This window comes from Narcine bancroftii, chromosome 12 (assembly GCF_036971445.1).
Source record: "Narcine bancroftii isolate sNarBan1 chromosome 12, sNarBan1.hap1, whole genome shotgun sequence".
Classification (NCBI taxonomy): domain Eukaryota; kingdom Metazoa; phylum Chordata; class Chondrichthyes; order Torpediniformes; family Narcinidae; genus Narcine; species Narcine bancroftii.
The window spans coordinates 68558750-68578064 of NC_091480.1; the positions used below are offsets into that span (position 1 = coordinate 68558750).

The 19315-nt window shown below is 49.3% G+C and overlaps 1 protein-coding gene across 3 annotated transcripts in view; it reads right to left on the minus strand.

Annotated features, from left to right (window-relative positions):
• Positions 1-19087, minus strand: part of LOC138747457 (integrin alpha-7-like) — a 168297-nt gene extending 149210 nt beyond the window's left edge. For all 3 annotated transcript variants that reach the window (XM_069906696.1, XM_069906695.1, XM_069906697.1), the window contains exon 1: positions 18842-19087. In XM_069906696.1, the coding sequence (XP_069762797.1) occupies positions 18842-19002 (161 nt within the window). In that variant the 5' untranslated portion in view covers positions 19003-19087. The remainder of the gene's footprint in view (positions 1-18841) is intronic.
• Between the last annotated feature and the right edge of the window lie 228 nt (positions 19088-19315).

The window sequence follows — 19315 nt, forward strand, 5'->3', positions numbered from 1 at the left end:
TATTAACATCAACTTCTCTGGTTTCTGCTAGCCCGCTCCCTGTTCTCCCCCATCCCTTTGTCTTCTTCCCTCGAGCTCTCCAGCCCCTTCCCTCTCGATTCACAGAGCCATCCCTCCTCCCCGTTTGCTGCTGTGCTCTCCCTCCCTTCTCCACCTATTACCTGCTGGCTGTGGAACTGTGCTCTTCCTCCTGCCCTTCACCCTTCACTATTTTGTTTGGGCACCTGCCAACATTTTGTCCACACCTTGATGAAGGGCCAAACCCGAAACGTTGGTGATGTATCTTTACGATATAAAGTACGCTGCTTGACCTGCTGAGTTTCTCCAGCATCGTGTTTTTACTAAATCCCCAACAATGTTCTCATTCCACTTGTCAACGTGACTGAATGAGCAGAAGGAATCTAAATAACCCTCAGTCAAGAGATCGGTCTTGTTGTGATCATTATCAACTTCTGCTGTGAAATTACAGAAAGGGTTAACAGTTTAAAACAAACTTTTAAAAAAAACTTGGGTTAATTCCACATATTTTTGATGCAAAGTTTACACCCCAGACCAGATCATCCCTGCATGTGTCGATCCAAATGACTGTGATGTACAAGGTCCTGCTTTCAAAATCTGCTGCAAAAATCACTGAAAGGGATAACTGTGTTTCTCGAACACACAAACACATGCTTAGCTTAGCTATTTGAATTTATTGCAGTTTCAATAAAAGGACCATTTAATATAAAAATATTTATTAAATCATTTAGATTGGAGTCTAGCCAACATTCTAAATATCTGCCTCAATTATTTGGAACATTTAAGGTTCCTTCCGTGCATTGCCTTTTCTTTAGGTCATGGATTTTCTGATGGATCTCCACTGTCGAGACACTGTAGAGTTACTGAACGTCCAATCCAAGAATTCCTTGCATTGTGGTTAATTAGCTCCAGGATCTTAGTCATCCTCAGAACAGGTGGAGCAGCTCAAAGTCTCTTCACAGGTATTAATTAAGGTGGGTCTTAATTATGAACACTCTTCAGCTTCTTTTGGTTGGAGTTGTCTGGTTGCTTGTGAGGCTCCTCATTGGTTCTTCAAGAACTTCAAATATTTTCTTGCAGGTCATCTGTTCTCATTGTCTTGGGGCCAAGCTGAAAGAATCAATATGGCAGATCAGACAGTTATCGGTACCTGTCATGGTGTGGGTGATGTGGGCACCCTTATAATCTCTCACTTGAATATCTTCCAACAAATGCCACTGCTTGGATCAAGCATATTGCCATTAATTCTTGTGCTTGTGTTGTTGAGGTAGATGTGGGAATCAGTGGATTTATAAACAGAGAAAAGGCATGTTAAATTCCCCTGTTGTCCGGTGCACTGCCACAAGGAGGGCCCATGCCGAGGTATAGAGGAAGAGACAGGAGTTAGAGGGAGAATTTTGGCCACTCTCGTTCATCTGCTAATAAATGAGCAGCAGTGACTTTGGTTGTGGCCAAGCAGTGGGCTGACCAGATGCAGTCTCAAAACACAGAAGCTGTGTGGTAAACTCATCAAGGCCCACTAATTTTTGTCCAAGAATGTTTCCGAACCTACTGTTAAAGCACCACGCCCTAAAATCAAATGCAGCTACAGGCGTTCAATCTGGGATCAGGGTTGCTTCTTCTGATCAATTCTCAATGCCATGGTTCACCTGAAGGTTGATAGCACTGTGTGGGGCCTGCTGGGAAGGTTTCAAGAAGAAAATGAGGGAAATAAGGAGCTCTCAAAATTATTAGACCCACAAAATGACACTTCAGTATCGCTTTTACAGACTTCTGAAATTAATTCCAAGGAAAGCATTGTCACTGGGAAGCCCAGCATTTCTTGCCCATCATCGATATCCCTGAACTTAGATATTTGCTCTATGAACAACGTTGCTGTGAGTCGAAGTCTCATGTAGTGGGTAAAGAGAGGAGGCTTTTGTAGTAAAAACACAATGCTGAAGAAAGTCAGAAGGTCAAACTGTGTACTTTATATAGCAATGGTAAAAGTATATCACCAACATTTCAAGTTTGAGCCCTTCATCAAGGTATGGAAAAATGTCGGCAGGCATCCGAACAAAGTGGTGGGGGAAGGGGAAAGGGGAAAGGGGAGGAGCATGATCCCATAGGCAGGAGTTAATAGGTGGATAAGGGAGGGAGGGCACACCAGTAAGCAGGGGAAGGAGGGATGGTTCTGTGAATGGAGAGGAAAGGGGGGTGGAGAGCTGAGAAGAAGACAAAGGGAAAGGAGGGAGAATGGGGAGTGGGCTAGCTGAAACCAGAGAAATCGATGTTAATGCCATCTGGCTGGAGAGTGCCCAGATGGAAGATCAGGTGTTGTTCCTCCGATTTACAGATGGTCTTGGTAGGACAGTACATGAGGCCATGGACAGACATGCAAGTATGGGAGTGGGGCACAGAACGGAAATGGTTGACCACTGGGAGGTCCCTGTTACTGATGTGGACAGAGCAAAGGTGCGCAGCAAAACGATCTACCAGTCTGCATCTGGTCTCTCCGATGTAGAAAGATCTGAAGACTTCCATCCCTGCTAGCTTCATGGTCACCATTTCACTGATATGAGCACATGTTTCTTCAATGAATTGAATTAAAACTCTTCAGTTACTGTAGTATTATTAAAATCTATTTAGACATCATTCATCTAGGCCACTGCATTGTTAGTCCAGTAGCATAACCATTAGGCTACTGTATCCCATAAATTCATGGGATTTACCTTCACCAGTGCAACAATTATCATTGCATTTAAAAAGTGATTAATTGCAGGAAAGCTTTGGGACATCCACACAAGACCTTATACAAATAAAAGCATTTTATTTAACCTTTCATTGAAACGTTCATTGAAAAGAGCAATGTATGAATAACATGATTAACAATATTCGTGGTTAAGCATTTCATGGACATGTCATGTTAAAAATCTTTTTGTGTATTTGGATTGGAAAGTTCTATACATGTTAAGGTGCATGATCAGAAATCAAGGAGGATCAGAGCCAGCACCACCAGGCTGAGGAACAGCTTCTTCCCACAGGCAGTGAGACTGCTGAACGACCAAAGGAACTCTTACACTCACCCACCGAGACTCGCATATGTACAAAACTATATTTATTTGTATAGATATAATACTTGACCAGCATGTGTATTGTTTGTCTGTACGTGTTATATCTGGTTGTGTGTCTGCGTGTTTTGCACCGAGGACCGGAGAACACTGTTTCATCATGTTCTTGTATAATCAGATGACTAACTGGAATTGTAGTTACTTTGGGTATTTTATTTTCTGAAAAATGATTAAACCTTGGAATTCTCCCATTTAAATTTGAATTATTTGCCATACAAATGCAGCCACCAAGCTCATCTTCTCCCCAGGATAGAGCAGCCATTCTCAACAGGGGTCCTACGGCAACCCCCCTCCCACCCCAGAGGCCACAGCGCATTTCAGTAAAAAACATTTTCTTTTTACCTTGTATTTTTTTTTAATGATTTTTATGTAGTCAATGGGAGTAAAGTACAGAAGAAACCAAAACTTTACTGCCCCACAGGGAAAGGGGCCCATAAATTTTGAGCCTAGTCCTGGGTGTGGGCAGGGGGGGGCATAGCCAAAAAACATTGAGAATAGCTGGGGTAGAGTATTGCACAGAAATGGACCCTATACCCAACTTGTCCATGCCTCCATAAAGGCTATCTGCTCTACTCATTTACCTGCCATTCCTTCTGTTATTTTCATATCTGTGTACCAGTTAAAATGCCTTTTAAACATTGAATGTTCCCACATCTACCACCTCCTCTGTCAGCTTGATCTATACAACCATCACCCTCTGTGGAAAAACATGGCCTCAAATCTCCTTCAAATCGTTCCCCTCTCACCCTTAACCTATACCCACCAATTTTAAACATCCCCATCTGATTATCTATTCTATCTCTGCCCTCATAATTTTATAAACCTTGGTAAGATCACCCCTTCACCTCTTCTGTTCCGGTAAGAATAAACCCCACCTCTCCAATCTCTCGTTACAGAGAGTCCTTGGGATATGAACATCCGACTCATGGACAACTCGTACTTACGAACAGATTGCGCCCCCAATTCGCACATAATGTTACCTCACAAATGCCTGTTCCGGTGTGGTACCCAAGACATCGAAGGAACGAGAGTAAGTGTTAACTTTTAATCATTATTTTTTTTTCCCCATTTAAACTGTTTTTAAGAGTTATTTATTTAATTATTTTTAAAAACTGTACTAAGGCAAACATTTAACTAACTTGAGTTAAATAAGAGCCCACGTACCTGTTCCAACTTATCTACAAATTCGACTTAAAGACAGATGTTGGAACAGATTTCGTTCGTAACCTAGGGACTCCCTGTATAACCAAAGCTTTCCATTTCAAGCAACATCCTGGTGAATCTTTTCTGCACTCTTCCCAGTGCTACCACATCCTTCCCGTAGGGTGGCGAATCTACACAACACTCAGTGTGTGACCAATGTATTGGACAACTGCAACATGACATCCCAACTCTTGTTCTCAATGCCTTGATTTATAACATCAAGCATACCAAATCCTTCTTCACGACCCTGTGTATCTGAGTTGCCATTTTCTGGGAACATTAACTTGCACCACAAATTCCCTCAAAGCATCCATATTTCCGAGGTCTCTGCCCTACCTTGAATCCTGAAGAGGTGAGTGGATGGAGGCAAATCCACAATGCATCACCCTGCACTGCAGAAACTGTTCTGCTTGAGTATATGACAATGAAGATTTTTTTCTTCCTGAACACTTTTGGTGTATTTTATGGATTTTGGGCTCTGATCATGAAAATCATCTTAAAATTTTCCAATCACATAACTTTTTTTAGATGTAACCTATTTTTGTGAATTCCTGTCATATTTTCAGCTTACTGGTTTATGGCCCACAAAGCAAGCTGTTTTGGTCAGTCCAACTATGCCTGGGAATGCACTCAGTGTAGGTGTCTTATATCTGGGCATGCTTGGAAGGCATTTAAAGATGTTATTATGAAATATTTTGGCAACTATAGAGCTCCAAACTACATCCAGCTGATTGACAACATGCTTCAAGCATCCAACACCATGAAGTTGAAAATTCATTTTGTGCATCCGCACTTTGACTTCTTCCCGGCTGATCTTGGTGTCGTCAGTGATGAACACGGTGAAAGGTTTCACCCGGACATTGTGACCGCGGAAAAGCGGTATCGGGGCAACTAGAATCCATCAATGCCAGCCGACTATTGTTAGACGAGAGGTATCAGATGCTGAGTACAAATGAAAATCAGCGGCAAAACATTGTTTAGGTCCGTTGAACTGACGCAATGTGTCAGCGTCATGATGCGATTAAACAGGCTGAATTCAGTCCAAGTTAATTTAACGTTTCTCCAACTTCCTACGTGATGCAGCAAATCTAAAATCATCTTTGTGTTCAGTTTGAAGTTGTCTATCAAGAGACCCCAATTTTTTTTTCAGGAAATAAACCTTTTGTAAGTGTAATTCCGACAATGTCGGAGTGATATGCTGCTCTATTACTCTCTGAGTTATATATTTGACGATCATGTAACTTATCCCAAGGATTTTACAACACCAAGCCACAATTTTCCAACAATTTAAATATGTAGCAACTCAAATAGTGAAGGATCCAGCTTGTTTTGTCAAGCAGAGAAGTAATCCATTCAGAAAATCAGAACCATTCATACTGCGTAATAGATTTGACAAAATTGAACCTGGTGGACAACTTTAGAAGAAGCTGCAGATTATTATTTATTTTCTTTAGTCTTACAACATTTCCAGTGCCTTCTTTTATACAGAGGAAGCTTGTCAAGAGGGTTCACTTTAAGAAAACAAGAATCAAGAGTACTAGGCCATGTGACCCCTCAAACATGCTTCATATTCAATAAGATCACAGTTGATCCTGCACACCCATTGTCATTGAAATGCATCAAAACAAAAAAGTTGTCCCAGCACTGACTCCTATAGACATGACTATCCTCTGGTTGCAGTATTCAATTAATACCTGCCTTTCCGAACCCCAATCAACTGGTAATTCTTTACATACACAGATAGTGCTAGAAACCCAATTGGATGACCAATCATTTACTTATTATCAGGGCTCTAGTGTACTCCATAAATTCACTGACAACATCTTTTCTGCACTCTTCCCAACGCTACCATATCTTTCCCATAGGGTGGCGAATCTACACAACACTCACAGTGTGTGACCAATGTATTGGACAACTGCAATATGACATCCCAACTCTTGTTCTCAATGCCTTGATTAATAACATCAAGCAGGAAATCCAGGAAATGAGTCAGAATGAGTCAGAAAATCTGGTTGTGCGCTGTCAGAATAATGCTTCCACTTTCTCAGACATCTGAGTGTATTTGGAACGCTGTCGCATACTCTTCTCAAACCTCTACATGTGTACTATGGAAAGTATATTGACTGGTTGCATCATGGCCTGGGCTTGCAAACTCGAGTGTCCAGAAATACAGAAGGCGGCAAACCTGGCCAAGTCCATCATGGGCAACGGCCTCCCATCCACTGAAAACATCTCTGTGAGATGCTGGCTCAAGAAGACAGCCAACATGTAACCCTCATCTCAACCTCTTCTCGCTGCTCCCTTCAGGTGGAAAGTCCAAAAGCATTTAGTCCAGCACTTCCCGCTTCAAGAACAGATTTCCCCCCCAGCAGTGATCAGGCCCTTGAACCTTCCTATCCCCTTATCGTAAATGATCTGTCACACTACTGAAACGCAAGGTTTTTTTTCCTTGCCCTAACTGCAACTGTGGACATCTCTTTATCCATCCTTTTATATTTATGATCACTTTTTCCGTCTTGGCATATTGCAGTCATTTAATTTTTACTAATATAGTGTACCTCCGTGGCTGCAGCAAGTAAGAATTTCAATGCATCTGTACATTGTATTTATCTTTGACAATCAACACATATCGACAGATCAATGATTATTTCAGGAACAGGAATGATGGCTGAACTTTCCTCTCCCAACGAAACACTAAAAGATTACTGATACTGCACAATCCGTCTCGTTTTAAGGTGCTAAAGCTGGTACTGGGACACAGAAGATTTCAGGGGCCACTGATCGTAGAAAGATCTCCCCTGCCATGTCGAATGACGCTGCTTCAATTCATTCAAGGGCAGAAGTTTTTGAACAATATTTTAAACCCACAAACTAATTCGTGAGAAGATTTTATGCAATTACATCCACTGGAAACTCAGTTGGATCAATGCCATGTGAAAATGAAGAATTTCATCTCTATGTTTAATTCAAAGGACTGAGCCAGCATGAATGCTCCACCCCAACACCGACCCTTCCCACCCACCTCAAAAATAATGACTCCACACACAGGAAGAGCAAATTAGTTTGAGATCCGAGATTTTCATTCACTTAATGTAAAGCGCACACTCCAGGGAACTGTAAACTGCAGTGTGTGCTTATGAATTCAGGGCATGCTCCAATCATCCAAAATTGGAAATTGCTATTGACAGACATGCTCTGACACACAAAATGACCAGCTCAGCGGCTCTTGAATCAAATGCAATGTTTTCTTTTGTTTTTAATTTTAAATTAATTATCTTTCTGCTTATAATATATTCACTGGGTCAACAGTTCAGAAGCCTCTCCCTGATTTTCAGGCTGCATTTTCCTGATCTGACAATGAAGTGTCCAAATATATACCAATCTGTTAATGTATTTCATTTTGCTTGATACATGCCAGTCTTGTTTACCTAACCACTTGTAGATTCCTGCTATATACAATAAATAGCATTAAAATTAGACAAATCAAAAAGTTGATATGTTGATACTTTTTGATAATTATAAGGTTTAGGGGAGACATTGGAATAATTTTTTTTTTCAAAAACACACAGAGTTGTGGGTGCCTGGAATCCTTGTCAGGAGTGTTGGTGGAGGTCGAAACATTAGAGACATTTAAGAGGCTCTTTAGACAAGCATATGGACAAACAAAAAATAGTGGGTTAAGAGGTAGGAAGAGTTTAGTTTTTTTTTGGTAGGCACAACATCGAGGGCCAAAGGGCCTGCAGTGTGCGGTAATGTTCTATAAGCAAGGAAGCTATGATAACCCTTTATAAAACTAATTGGCTGGAGTATTGTAACCAATTCAAGACACCATATTTTAGGAATACTGCCAAGGTTGCAGAGGATCATTTCTCAACTGGTATCAGTAATACGGGATTTCAGTTGCAAGGAAAGCCTAAAAAAAAAGCTAAAATCATTTCTCTTGAAGAGATAGTGAAGGAGAGATTTAATCCTGATGTCCAATACTATCAGGAGCTTTGACAGAGTAAAATAAGAATAGCTGTTTTCATTGGCAAGTAGCAGAAGAGCCAAAGAGGGAAGATGAAGCAAAGAAAAATGCATGCAACAAGTTGTCAAGGTCTGAAGTGGGCTGCCTGGAAGGGTGAATAAAGCTGAGTGAATTGAATCACATGGACACTTAAAAATGAAATTTTGCAGTGCCGCAGGAAATCAGTGAGACTATTTGGAAAATACTTTCAGTAAGACAAATTATAAAGCAATTTCAAAGAACGGGCGTGCACATGATGGGCAGAGTGGCCTCTTTCTGTGAGGGATCATTTGAAATTATGAATGGATGCCCTCGTTAAGGAGAAGCAATTAAAATCTGAGCTATGTTTTACTGTAAGCAGAAGCCCATTAGGCTATTACGCCACCAAATTCTCAGCGTCCAATGACATTCAGAATAACTCCAACGATGACAAACTAATTTGTTGGCCTCGCTTCTGTTTTATGTAATCCTTTTTCAACTCTGTGATTAAGTGATCCATCCAGTGGACCAATGAAGTTCAGATGCAGACAGTGGATACAACAGCTTGTCCCCATCTCTTACGCAAACAGAACTGACATACATTGGTCACCAACCACGTGGCTTTTCTTTGCTTGCAGGAAAAAAAAACACAACACAACCTGGCGTGATATTTCCACAAATATCCACATGATTCCATCAGCTGCCCCAAACCATCAATCCCACCTTTGTACAATGCCACGACCTCAAACCACCTGGCCTGCTTTTGTCATTCCTTGTCAGGCCAAAAAACAAGCCATCGGTGTTGACAAAAGGATTTTACAACCCAGGTCCACTCCAGGCTAATGATTTGAGAGTGATGAGCACACATTGTAGCAGCTGTTTCGAGTTGCTATGGATTCCTGAAAAATTGACTGGTTATTGAAAGTGTCATCCAACAAACTATACTTTCCACTGCCTCACATTCAACAGTATGGTTTCTGCAATCTGTTCCTTAACAATTCCCTGTTGAGATAGGTGTCTCTCAACAGGGCCTCTGAGATAGTCATGTAATCCGGGCACAGATGTTTGAAGACGCCCTTCTAACAGTCTTATGGAAGAGAGAGTATGAACGACTAGCTGCTCCTTCTCACAGTTTCCCAAGGGAATGACTATTGGAAGGATTTGGGGAAGTGGATAATCAATTCAGTTGATCCATATGCAACACACAGGAATAAACTGCTCTTCTTGAAGCCTAACTTTGATTGGGTGGAGACCCCCATCGAAGAAAATACTCTGAAATCAACACTTAAAATGGGACATTAAATGTATGGTAGCAAAAGAGTGGGATTTGATCTCTACCTTGATTATTATAGCATTCCACAAAACAACAGCACAAATTTAGTAAACCAACATACAAAGGTCAAAGGCAGCCAAAAGGAATAGCAAATCAAAAGGTGAGGTTGTTTGAAAATGGGCAAGAATTAACTCGGGACTCGAGTGCAAGGAAAGCAGGGGGGAGGTGGGGGAGGGGGAAGTAAATAAACAGGGAGAGCCCAAGATCCGAATGAAGAACCACTACAATAGCAGAGGTTGGAGTGTCATACCTCGTGGTCAAACAACTCCGTACATTCACTTCCTTGCCTTTGGAAGTCAAAATAAGAAGGGGTTGTGAATACCTTAATTAGAATTTCTTTTTAAACAGAAAGAAAAATACAAAGTGGAAAATGGAAGGAAGCTAACTTCCCTGGAGTTATAGATGGACAAATGAGTCAGAACACACACCCTGCATTCTTCGATAATGCATAATTGGACATCACGCTGTCAAATTGACTGGGATATTTTTGTAATGTTTCTAACGGGATTCTGAAGTCAATCAAAAATAAAAAAAGCCTCCCTTCAAATAACTCAGCTTGGTCATCTATCGGAACGAATGCAGTGTTACTAAAAAAGGGCAGTGGTCCCCATTAATTGGCCAAATTTAAAAGTTCCAAAGGGTCATGGGTGTGTTTGTAGTTGAGGAGCTATTTAATTGCATTAATACCCTGAGCAAACAAGACGAGTTAACCCCTTCACAGCCATGCTGTGTCTGTGAGTATTCGAGACCTCTCTGCATTGGTTTTCCTCACCAGTCGTGACTTGCCTTTAGTTATAGAATGTCACTTAAAAAAGGGTGCCTGTGAATAATTTATGAATATTTATATTATTTTTTCAGCTTCCAAGCTTCATGGAGAGATTGATTTGATCAAATGTGCATCCGCCCCTGGTCCCATCCGCCCCTGGTCCCATCCGCCCCTGGCCCCATCCGCCCCTGGCCCCATCCGCCCCTGGCCCCATCCGCCCCTGGCCCCATCCGCCCCTGGCCCCATCCGCCCCTGGCCCCATCCGCCCCTGGCCCCATCCGCCCCTGGCCCCATCCGCCCCTGGCCCCATCCGCCCCTGGCCCCATCCGCCCCTGGCCCCATCCGCCCCTGGCCCCATCCGCCCCTGGCCCCATCCGCCCCTGGCCCCATCCGCCCCTGGCCCCATCCGCCCCTGGCCCCATCCGCCCCTGGCCCCATCCGCCCCTGGCCCCATCCGCCCCTGGCCCCATCCGCCCCTGGCCCCATCCGCCCCTGGCCCCATCCGCCCCTGGCCCCATCCGCCCCTGGCCCCATCCGCCCCTGGCCCCATCCGCCCCTGGCCCCATCCGCCCCTGGCCCCATCCGCCCCTGGCCCCATCCGCCCCTGGCCCCATCCGCCCCTGGCCCCATCCGCCCCTGGCCCCATCCGCCCCTGGCCCCATCCGCCCCTGGCCCCATCCGCCCCTGGCCCCATCCGCCCCTGGCCCCATCCGCCCCTGGCCCCATCCGCCCCTGGCCCCATCCGCCCCTGGCCCCATCCGCCCCTGGCCCCATCCGCCCCTGGCCCCATCCGCCCCTGGCCCCATCCGCCCCTGGCCCCATCCGCCCCTGGCCCCATCCGCCCCTGGCCCCATCCGCCCCTGGCCCCATCCGCCCCTGGCCCCATCCGCCCCTGGCCCCATCCGCCCCTGGCCCCATCCGCCCCTGGCCCCATCCGCCCCTGGCCCCATCCGCCCCTGGCCCCATCCGCCCCTGGCCCCATCCGCCCCTGGCCCCATCCGCCCCTGGCCCCATCCGCCCCTGGCCCCATCCGCCCCTGGCCCCATCCGCCCCTGGCCCCATCCGCCCCTGGCCCCATCCGCCCCTGGCCCCATCCGCCCCTGGCCCCATCCGCCCCTGGCCCCATCCGCCCCTGGCCCCATCCGCCCCTGGCCCCATCCGCCCCTGGCCCCATCCGCCCCTGGCCCCATCCGCCCCTGGCCCCATCCGCCCCTGGCCCCATCCGCCCCTGGCCCCATCCGCCCCTGGCCCCATCCGCCCCTGGCCCCATCCGCCCCTGGCCCCATCCGCCCCTGGCCCCATCCGCCCCTGGCCCCATCCGCCCCTGGCCCCATCCGCCCCTGGCCCCATCCGCCCCTGGCCCCATCCGCCCCTGGCCCCATCCGCCCCTGGCCCCATCCGCCCCTGGCCCCATCCGCCCCTGGCCCCATCCGCCCCTGGCCCCATCCGCCCCTGGCCCCATCCGCCCCTGGCCCCATCCGCCCCTGGCCCCATCCGCCCCTGGCCCCTGGCCCCATCCGCCCCTGGCCCCATCCGCCCCTGGCCCCATCCGCCCCTGGCCCCTGGCCCCATCCGCCCCTGGCCCCTGGCCCCATCCGCCCCTGGCCCCTGGCCCCATCCGCCCCTGGCCCCTGGCCCCATCCGCCCCTGGCCCCTGGCCCCATCCGCCCCTGGCCCCTGGCCCCATCCGCCCCTGGCCCCATCCGCCCCTGGCCCCATCCGCCCCTGGCCCCATCCGCCCCTGGCCCCATCCGCCCCTGGCCCCATCCGCCCCTGGCCCCATCCGCCCCTGGCCCCATCCGCCCCTGGCCCCATCCGCCCCTGGCCCCATCCGCCCCTGGCCCCATCCGCCCCTGGCCCCATCCGCCCCTGGCCCCATCCGCCCCTGGCCCCATCCGCCCCTGGCCCCATCCGCCCCTGGCCCCATCCGCCCCTGGCCCCATCCGCCCCTGGCCCCATCCGCCCCTGGCCCCATCCGCCCCTGGCCCCATCCGCCCCTGGCCCCATCCGCCCCTGGCCCCATCCGCCCCTGGCCCCATCCGCCCCTGGCCCCATCCGCCCCTGGCCCCATCCGCCCCTGGCCCCATCCGCCCCTGGCCCCATCCGCCCCTGGCCCCATCCGCCCCTGGCCCCATCCGCCCCTGGCCCCATCCGCCCCTGGCCCCATCCGCCCCTGGCCCCATCCGCCCCTGGCCCCATCCGCCCCTGGCCCCATCCGCCCCTGGCCCCATCCGCCCCTGGCCCCATCCGCCCCTGGCCCCATCCGCCCCTGGCCCCATCCGCCCCTGGCCCCATCCGCCCCTGGCCCCATCCGCCCCTGGCCCCATCCGCCCCTGGCCCCATCCGCCCCTGGCCCCATCCGCCCCTGGCCCCATCCGCCCCTGGCCCCATCCGCCCCTGGCCCCATCCGCCCCTGGCCCCATCCGCCCCTGGCCCCATCCGCCCCTGGCCCCATCCGCCCCTGGCCCCATCCGCCCCTGGCCCCATCCGCCCCTGGCCCCATCCGCCCCTGGCCCCATCCGCCCCTGGCCCCATCCGCCCCATGCCCCATCCGCCCCTTGCCCCATCCGCCCCTGGCCCCATCCGCCCCTGGCCCCATCCGCCCCTGGCCCCATCCGCCCCTGGCCCCATCCGCCCCTGGCCCCATCCGCCCCTGGCCCCATCCGCCCCTGGCCCCATCCGCCCCTGGCCCCATCCGCCCCTGGCCCCATCCGCCCCTGGCCCCATCCGCCCCTGGCCCCATCCGCCCCTGGCCCCATCCGCCCCTGGCCCCATCCGCCCCTGGCCCCATCCGCCCCTGGCCCCATCCGCCCCTGGCCCCATCCGCCCCTGGCCCCATCCGCCCCTGGCCCCATCCGCCCCTGGCCCCATCCGCCCCTGGCCCCATCCGCCCCTGGCCCCATCCGCCCCTGGCCCCATCCGCCCCTGGCCCCATCCGCCCCTGGCCCCATCCGCCCCTGGCCCCATCCGCCCCTGGCCCCATCCGCCCCTGGCCCCATCCGCCCCTGGCCCCATCCGCCCCTGGCCCCATCCGCCCCTGGCCCCATCCGCCCCTGGCCCCATCCGCCCCTGGCCCCATCCGCCCCTGGCCCCATCCGCCCCTGGCCCCATCCGCCCCTGGCCCCATCCGCCCCTGGCCCCATCCGCCCCTGGCCCCATCCGCCCCTGGCCCCATCCGCCCCTGGCCCCATCCGCCCCTTGCCCCATCCGCCCCTTGCCCCATCAGCCCCTTGCCCCATCAGCCCCTTGCCCCATCAGCCCCTTGCCCCATGCCCCATCAGCCCCTTGCCCCATCAACCCCTTGCCCCTAGCCCCATCAGCCCCTTGCCCCATCAGCCCCTTGCCCCATCAGCCCCTTGCCCCATCAGCCCCTTGCCCCTTGCCCCTTGCCTCATCAACCCCTTGCCCCATCAACCCCTTGCCCCATCAACCCCTTGCCCCATCAACCCCTTGCCCCATCAACCCCTTGCCCCATCAACCCCTTGCCCCTTGCCTCATCAACCCCTTGCCCCTTGCCTCATCAACCCCTTGCCCCTTGCCTCATCAACCCCTTGCCCCTTGCCTCATCAACCCCTTGCCCCTTGCCTCATCAACCCCTTGCCCCTTGCCTCATCAACCCCTTGCCCCTTGCCTCATCAACCCCTTGCCCCTTGCCTCATCAACCCCTTGCCCCTTGCCTCATCAACCCCTTGCCCCTTGCCTCATCAACCCCTTGCCCCTTGCCTCATCAACCCCTTGCCCCTTGCCTCATCAACCCCTTGCCCCTTGCCTCATCAACCCCTTGCCCCTTGCCTCATCAACCCCTTGCCCCTTGCCTCATCAACCCCTTGCCCCTTGCCTCATCAACCCCTTGCCCCTTGCCTCATCAACCCCTTGCCCCTTGCCTCATCAACCCCTTGCCCCTTGCCTCATCAACCCCTTGCCCCTTGCCTCATCAACCCCTTTCCCCTTGCCTCATCAACCCCTTGCCCCTTGCCTCATCAACCCCTTGCCCCTTGCCTCATCAACCCCTTGCCCCTTGCCTCATCCACAAAAAAGGTTTCCCCTTTCAAGAAGTATTTAAAAGCAAAGTGCAACTCAAAAATATTCTATTTTCCTATTGATGCAATTCCAGTCACAGCATTAAATACTCATTGCAAACATTGTAGCAATCATATGTATTTTTCCTAATATCAGACTCATCGATCTTGCATTAATGCTTCAAGTCAACAAACTCACAGGCCCTTGGCACAATAGTCCACTCTCCTGGACACAATCCAAGGAAGCTCCTATCCAACATTATGGATTTCAGATTTATTGTAAGAGTTCATACACAATGTCACATACAACCCTGAGATTCTTTTTCCTGCGGGTGAAGGAGAATTACCACTTACTGGAAGTGCAAAAGAAAACTGTACACAGTGTACACATGTAAACAAATAAAGAACTGTAAGCAAGCCGACTGTGCAATACAGAGAGAACAAAATCATAAAGTGAACAAGTAAGAGTCCTTAAACGAGTCTCTGACTGAGTTTGTTATTGAGGAGTCTGATGGTGGAGGGGGAGCAGCTGTTCCTGAACCTGGTGGTGCGAGTCTTGTGGCACCTACACCTCTTTCCTAATCCTCTTTCCATCAGACGGTGCCTGGTCCCATGAAGAAAACAATGCTTATTTACATATGCAAGGTTCGATAAGAGGAGAAACCTAATGATTTTTCCCCCTCTCATTTCTTCCTGTCAGTCACAAAATTCCTTCATTGCAAACATTATCTGACTGATTTAATGCAACCTAGATTGTATACCTAAAATGGATGAGAGGGGGGTGGGTGGCTTGGGAGGAGGGAGGGCGGGGAGAAAAAGTCACTGCATATGTGTGAAAAAGAAAAAGTGTATATCATGGCTAATGTGATTTATGGTGTAAAAAATAAAAAAATTAAATAATAAAAAAAAACCAAAATTCCTTCATTGCCCACCAAATAAAAGACTTCCATGCATCACCTCACTGGCATTTAAATCAGCCATGAACATGGGAGGGGGCTGAATGGCCTCCTCCAACTTCGAATGAAACCATCCTGATTGTATGCCAACAAACGCTGCTATTTCAATTTTCTCTCTGCACCACATCCACCAGAAAGTTGAGCTCATCTGTAGCTCTGCTGCCCATTACCGAACTCTCAACAAATTGCATTTACCCATGTACACTGGTCCCAGGGCTGACCACAGGATCATAACAAAATCTTTTTCTTTAAATCCTTTCAGGTGGCCTCACCCCTTTTGCTGTCACCTCCGAGGCTTATAAACCCAAATCCTTCAATTCTGATGTCTTGAGACCCCATTTTCACAGCTCCTCGATGCCTACACCTGCCAATTTTCTCCCTTAACCACTCTATCTCTTCTCTATCATCCTTTATGGCATCTCAAAATCCTTTCTCTTCAATCAGGTTTGAAGCTACCTAACTCCAATATCTCCTTGTGAGATTCGGTGTGAAATATTACTCGAAGATCACTGTTGCAAAGTGATCAGACCTGAGATTAAAGGGCACTATTCAAGGGTAAGTTGTTGTTAAAGGTTAGTCCAGCTGTTCAATTGGCCTTTTTTAAAAATAATTTCTACTATGTGATTTCCAACCTTGGGCATGTTACAGCCAATTCTGCACATTTTGAAGTGTACTCATTATTTTAAAGTTTAAAAAAAATACAGCAGCCAACTTGTGCACAGTATGCTCCCACATATTGCAAAACGGTAATGTGCAGATCAAAAACAAAAACCAAAAATTGTGGAAAGACTCAACATGTCAGGCCGTATCTGTGGGACAAGACACAGGGTCAATATTTCGCATTGGAGGCCCTCTGTCAGAACTGAAATGGAGAGAAAAGAAGCCTGTAAACTGCAAAGGGCGGGGGGAGTTGGATGTCTCTCCGACAGAATAAGACCAGGGTGACCTATGGGATAAGTCGTACACAAGGTACTCTGATGGAGACACAGGAGTCTGCAGATGCTAGAGTCTGGAGCAAAAAAGTAAATTGCTGGAGGAACTCAGCAGGTTGAGCAAGAACAACACCTGATATTCTGCCTGGATAGTCCATAACCCAATGGTATGAGCAATGAATGTTACAATTTCAGGTAAACCTCAGCTCCACCTGTCCTCACTGTCTCCACCTTCAAACTCTCCTCCCCTGACTCCATCGGCCTTTTTCTCCTCTATTTCTACCCATCACCCACCACCTCCTGTGCCCACCATCCTTCATCGGTCCACCCATCACCTACCAGATTGTCTCACCTCTTCCCCTCTCCTATTTATTACCAACCATCTTCTTTCTCAGTCCTGATTCATGGTCTCGATCCAAAATGTCAACCATTCCTTCCCCACCCCAACAAAAAAAAACACACACATACACACAGATGCTGCTCGACGGTGGAGTTCCTCCACCAGTTTGTGCTTTTGCTCAAGATTATCTGGTCAAGGGATGAATGGGAACTGAAGAACACAAGAAAAAGGAGCAGGTGTAGACCATTTGGTGCATCAAGCCTGCTCTGCTGCTCAATAAGGTCATGGCTGATCTGGCTCAGGACTCAGCTCCACCTCCAACTATTCCTCATAACCCTCAATTCCCCTACAAAAATCTACTTGTACTTTCAAGCTTCTGCTGCTTCCTTGGGCAGAGAATTCCAGAGAGTCACTATTTTCTGAGAGGAGCAGTTCCTCCTCATCTCTGTCTACTCCCCCGAATCTTGAGCCTGAGTCCCTTAGTTTTTGTCTCACCTCCCAGTAGAAACAACCACCCTGCTTCTATCAAATCTATTGCTTTCATAATGTTGTATGTCTCGATAAAGAACCCACTAATCCTTCTAAACTCCAATGAGTCCTGGGATACTCACTCCCTAAGATAACCCCCTCATTTTCGGAATCAACCTGGTGAACCTTCTCTGCCCCTCATCCAAAGCCACTTCTCTCTGGGATCAGTGAGAGAGTAAGAATATGGTCAAAAGAACCTGGACAAAAGAATGTGGATGTTGTGAAATGCAGAGCAGGACAAGTAGAGCCATGTTCTTATCCTCTCCCGGATTGATCATTGACCAGAGAACTTTGTTTTCAGCTTATCCCCCAGTGTCATCTCAGTTTACCCTATCAGAGGTAGGGTATCTTTGTTTATATGTATGCACTGCGTATTGTGGTAATTCTGCCTGGCCTGCAGGAGAAAAGGAATCCCAGGGATGTTATGTGTGTACTCTTGACAATAAATCTGACATCTGAAAAAGAGACATCCCCTCCTTCGTCATCCTTGCATCTTTTAAGTTCTGACAGAGGATCTCTGACCAATTATTCTTCCCACAGGTGCCTCCCTCAGCACATTCTGTTTTTGTTTTAGATTTCCAGCATTCCAGGGTTTGCTTCCCCCCCCCCCCCCGCCCCCAATAAAGAACAGATAATGAGGGGAACTACGAGCCAGGACACTAGAAAGCACTGGGTGGTGAGATGAGGAAATTGACACTGAGGAGTGGTTAAGATAAGAGACCCAGAGATAGCCGACCCATATTTTATGTTCTCTGCAAGAAAGCCAAGGGGACTTTAACGACCGCCTGGGAGAACACGGAGAAAAGGGGACAGCAATCCGACAGTAGGTGTGGGCATGCATTTATGCTTTTTTTTGGCCCAGAATAGGCTTGAAGGTCCAATCTTCATCAAGGGACCAGAACACTGACTTAAAAAAAAATCTTATCAGTCCAAATTGTGCAGCTGCGGTATGCGAGTGTTCAACACGAGGGCACAGATCTTAATGCCTGAATCCCAGGAAATTGAACCAACCTCAGTCCCGGCATTGCCAATGAGTTATTCAGCCGCTGTCGATTTTGTCGAGCGCTCTTCAACAATTCCCACCGCAGCAGCCAGATTTTTGGTTCAGAAAACGACGGTTTGGGAGGAGCGCAGCCAGGTTAAGGTATTGGCCACCCCGCAATGCACAGACCACCCCTCCCCTTTTTTTTTAAGTTCCACAAAACAATTCTTTGTTCGTTTCAAAGCAAGTTTGCAAGGCATTCCTGCATCGACTGGAGTCACTGGAGCCCCGAACCGCACCTTGCGACACCGGTAACGCAGTGGCGAGTTCACGTCCAGAAATCGCGGACACAAGAAGTCGCTGTTTGATACCACTCGGGCTGCTGCCGGCTTCAGTGCTCAGTTTGCAAGGCATCCCAGAAAGAGTTAAGGTCACAAATCCATGCATTGCCTTTTGGGGACACATTAAAAAATAAGTCGACACTAAGAGTTGTTCAGAAACCTTCCCTTCCGTTCATCTGTGAAGGTCAGGTCTGCGCAAGTGTCTTTTAATAGAGCACTATTTGCCGCTCTTCTTCACCCGCCCTCGAGTAATAAAATGTACAATACTTAATCAATCTGCACTTGGCCAGTTCTGATAGAAAAATAAGGCGTTACAGATTCCACTCACCAACTCTGTGCATCCGGGCTGACTTGTTTGTGTAAAGCCACTGAAAACCCAAACAAACTCCCTCTCTCTCCTTCCTTTGCGATCGTGTTGGTGGTTTCCAGATTAAACGCCGAGCCCCGGGCTGCCAGGAGTAGCCAACACACGCGAAACAGAAGTGTCATTTCTGTCAGGTCGCGCTTGTGCCGCCCGGAGAAGCCGTTTCGCAGCGTGACAGCGAGCTACTGACTGGCTGAGTGTGTGCGACCTCGTGTTGGTGGTGGTGGTGAAACACTCCCTTCCTCCCTCCCTCTCTCTCTCTCTTATCGACACTGAATCCAACAAGGTTAACAGTAACCCTTTCACACCTTGCCCGGTTAGTTGAGATTTGAAATCTCAGTAACGCACATGTTTCACAATTTAACACCAAGTCCAGTATCACTCGCGGTAATTTTATCAATCTGTTACCAAATTGAAAATTGAAATGCTTCAACTGGG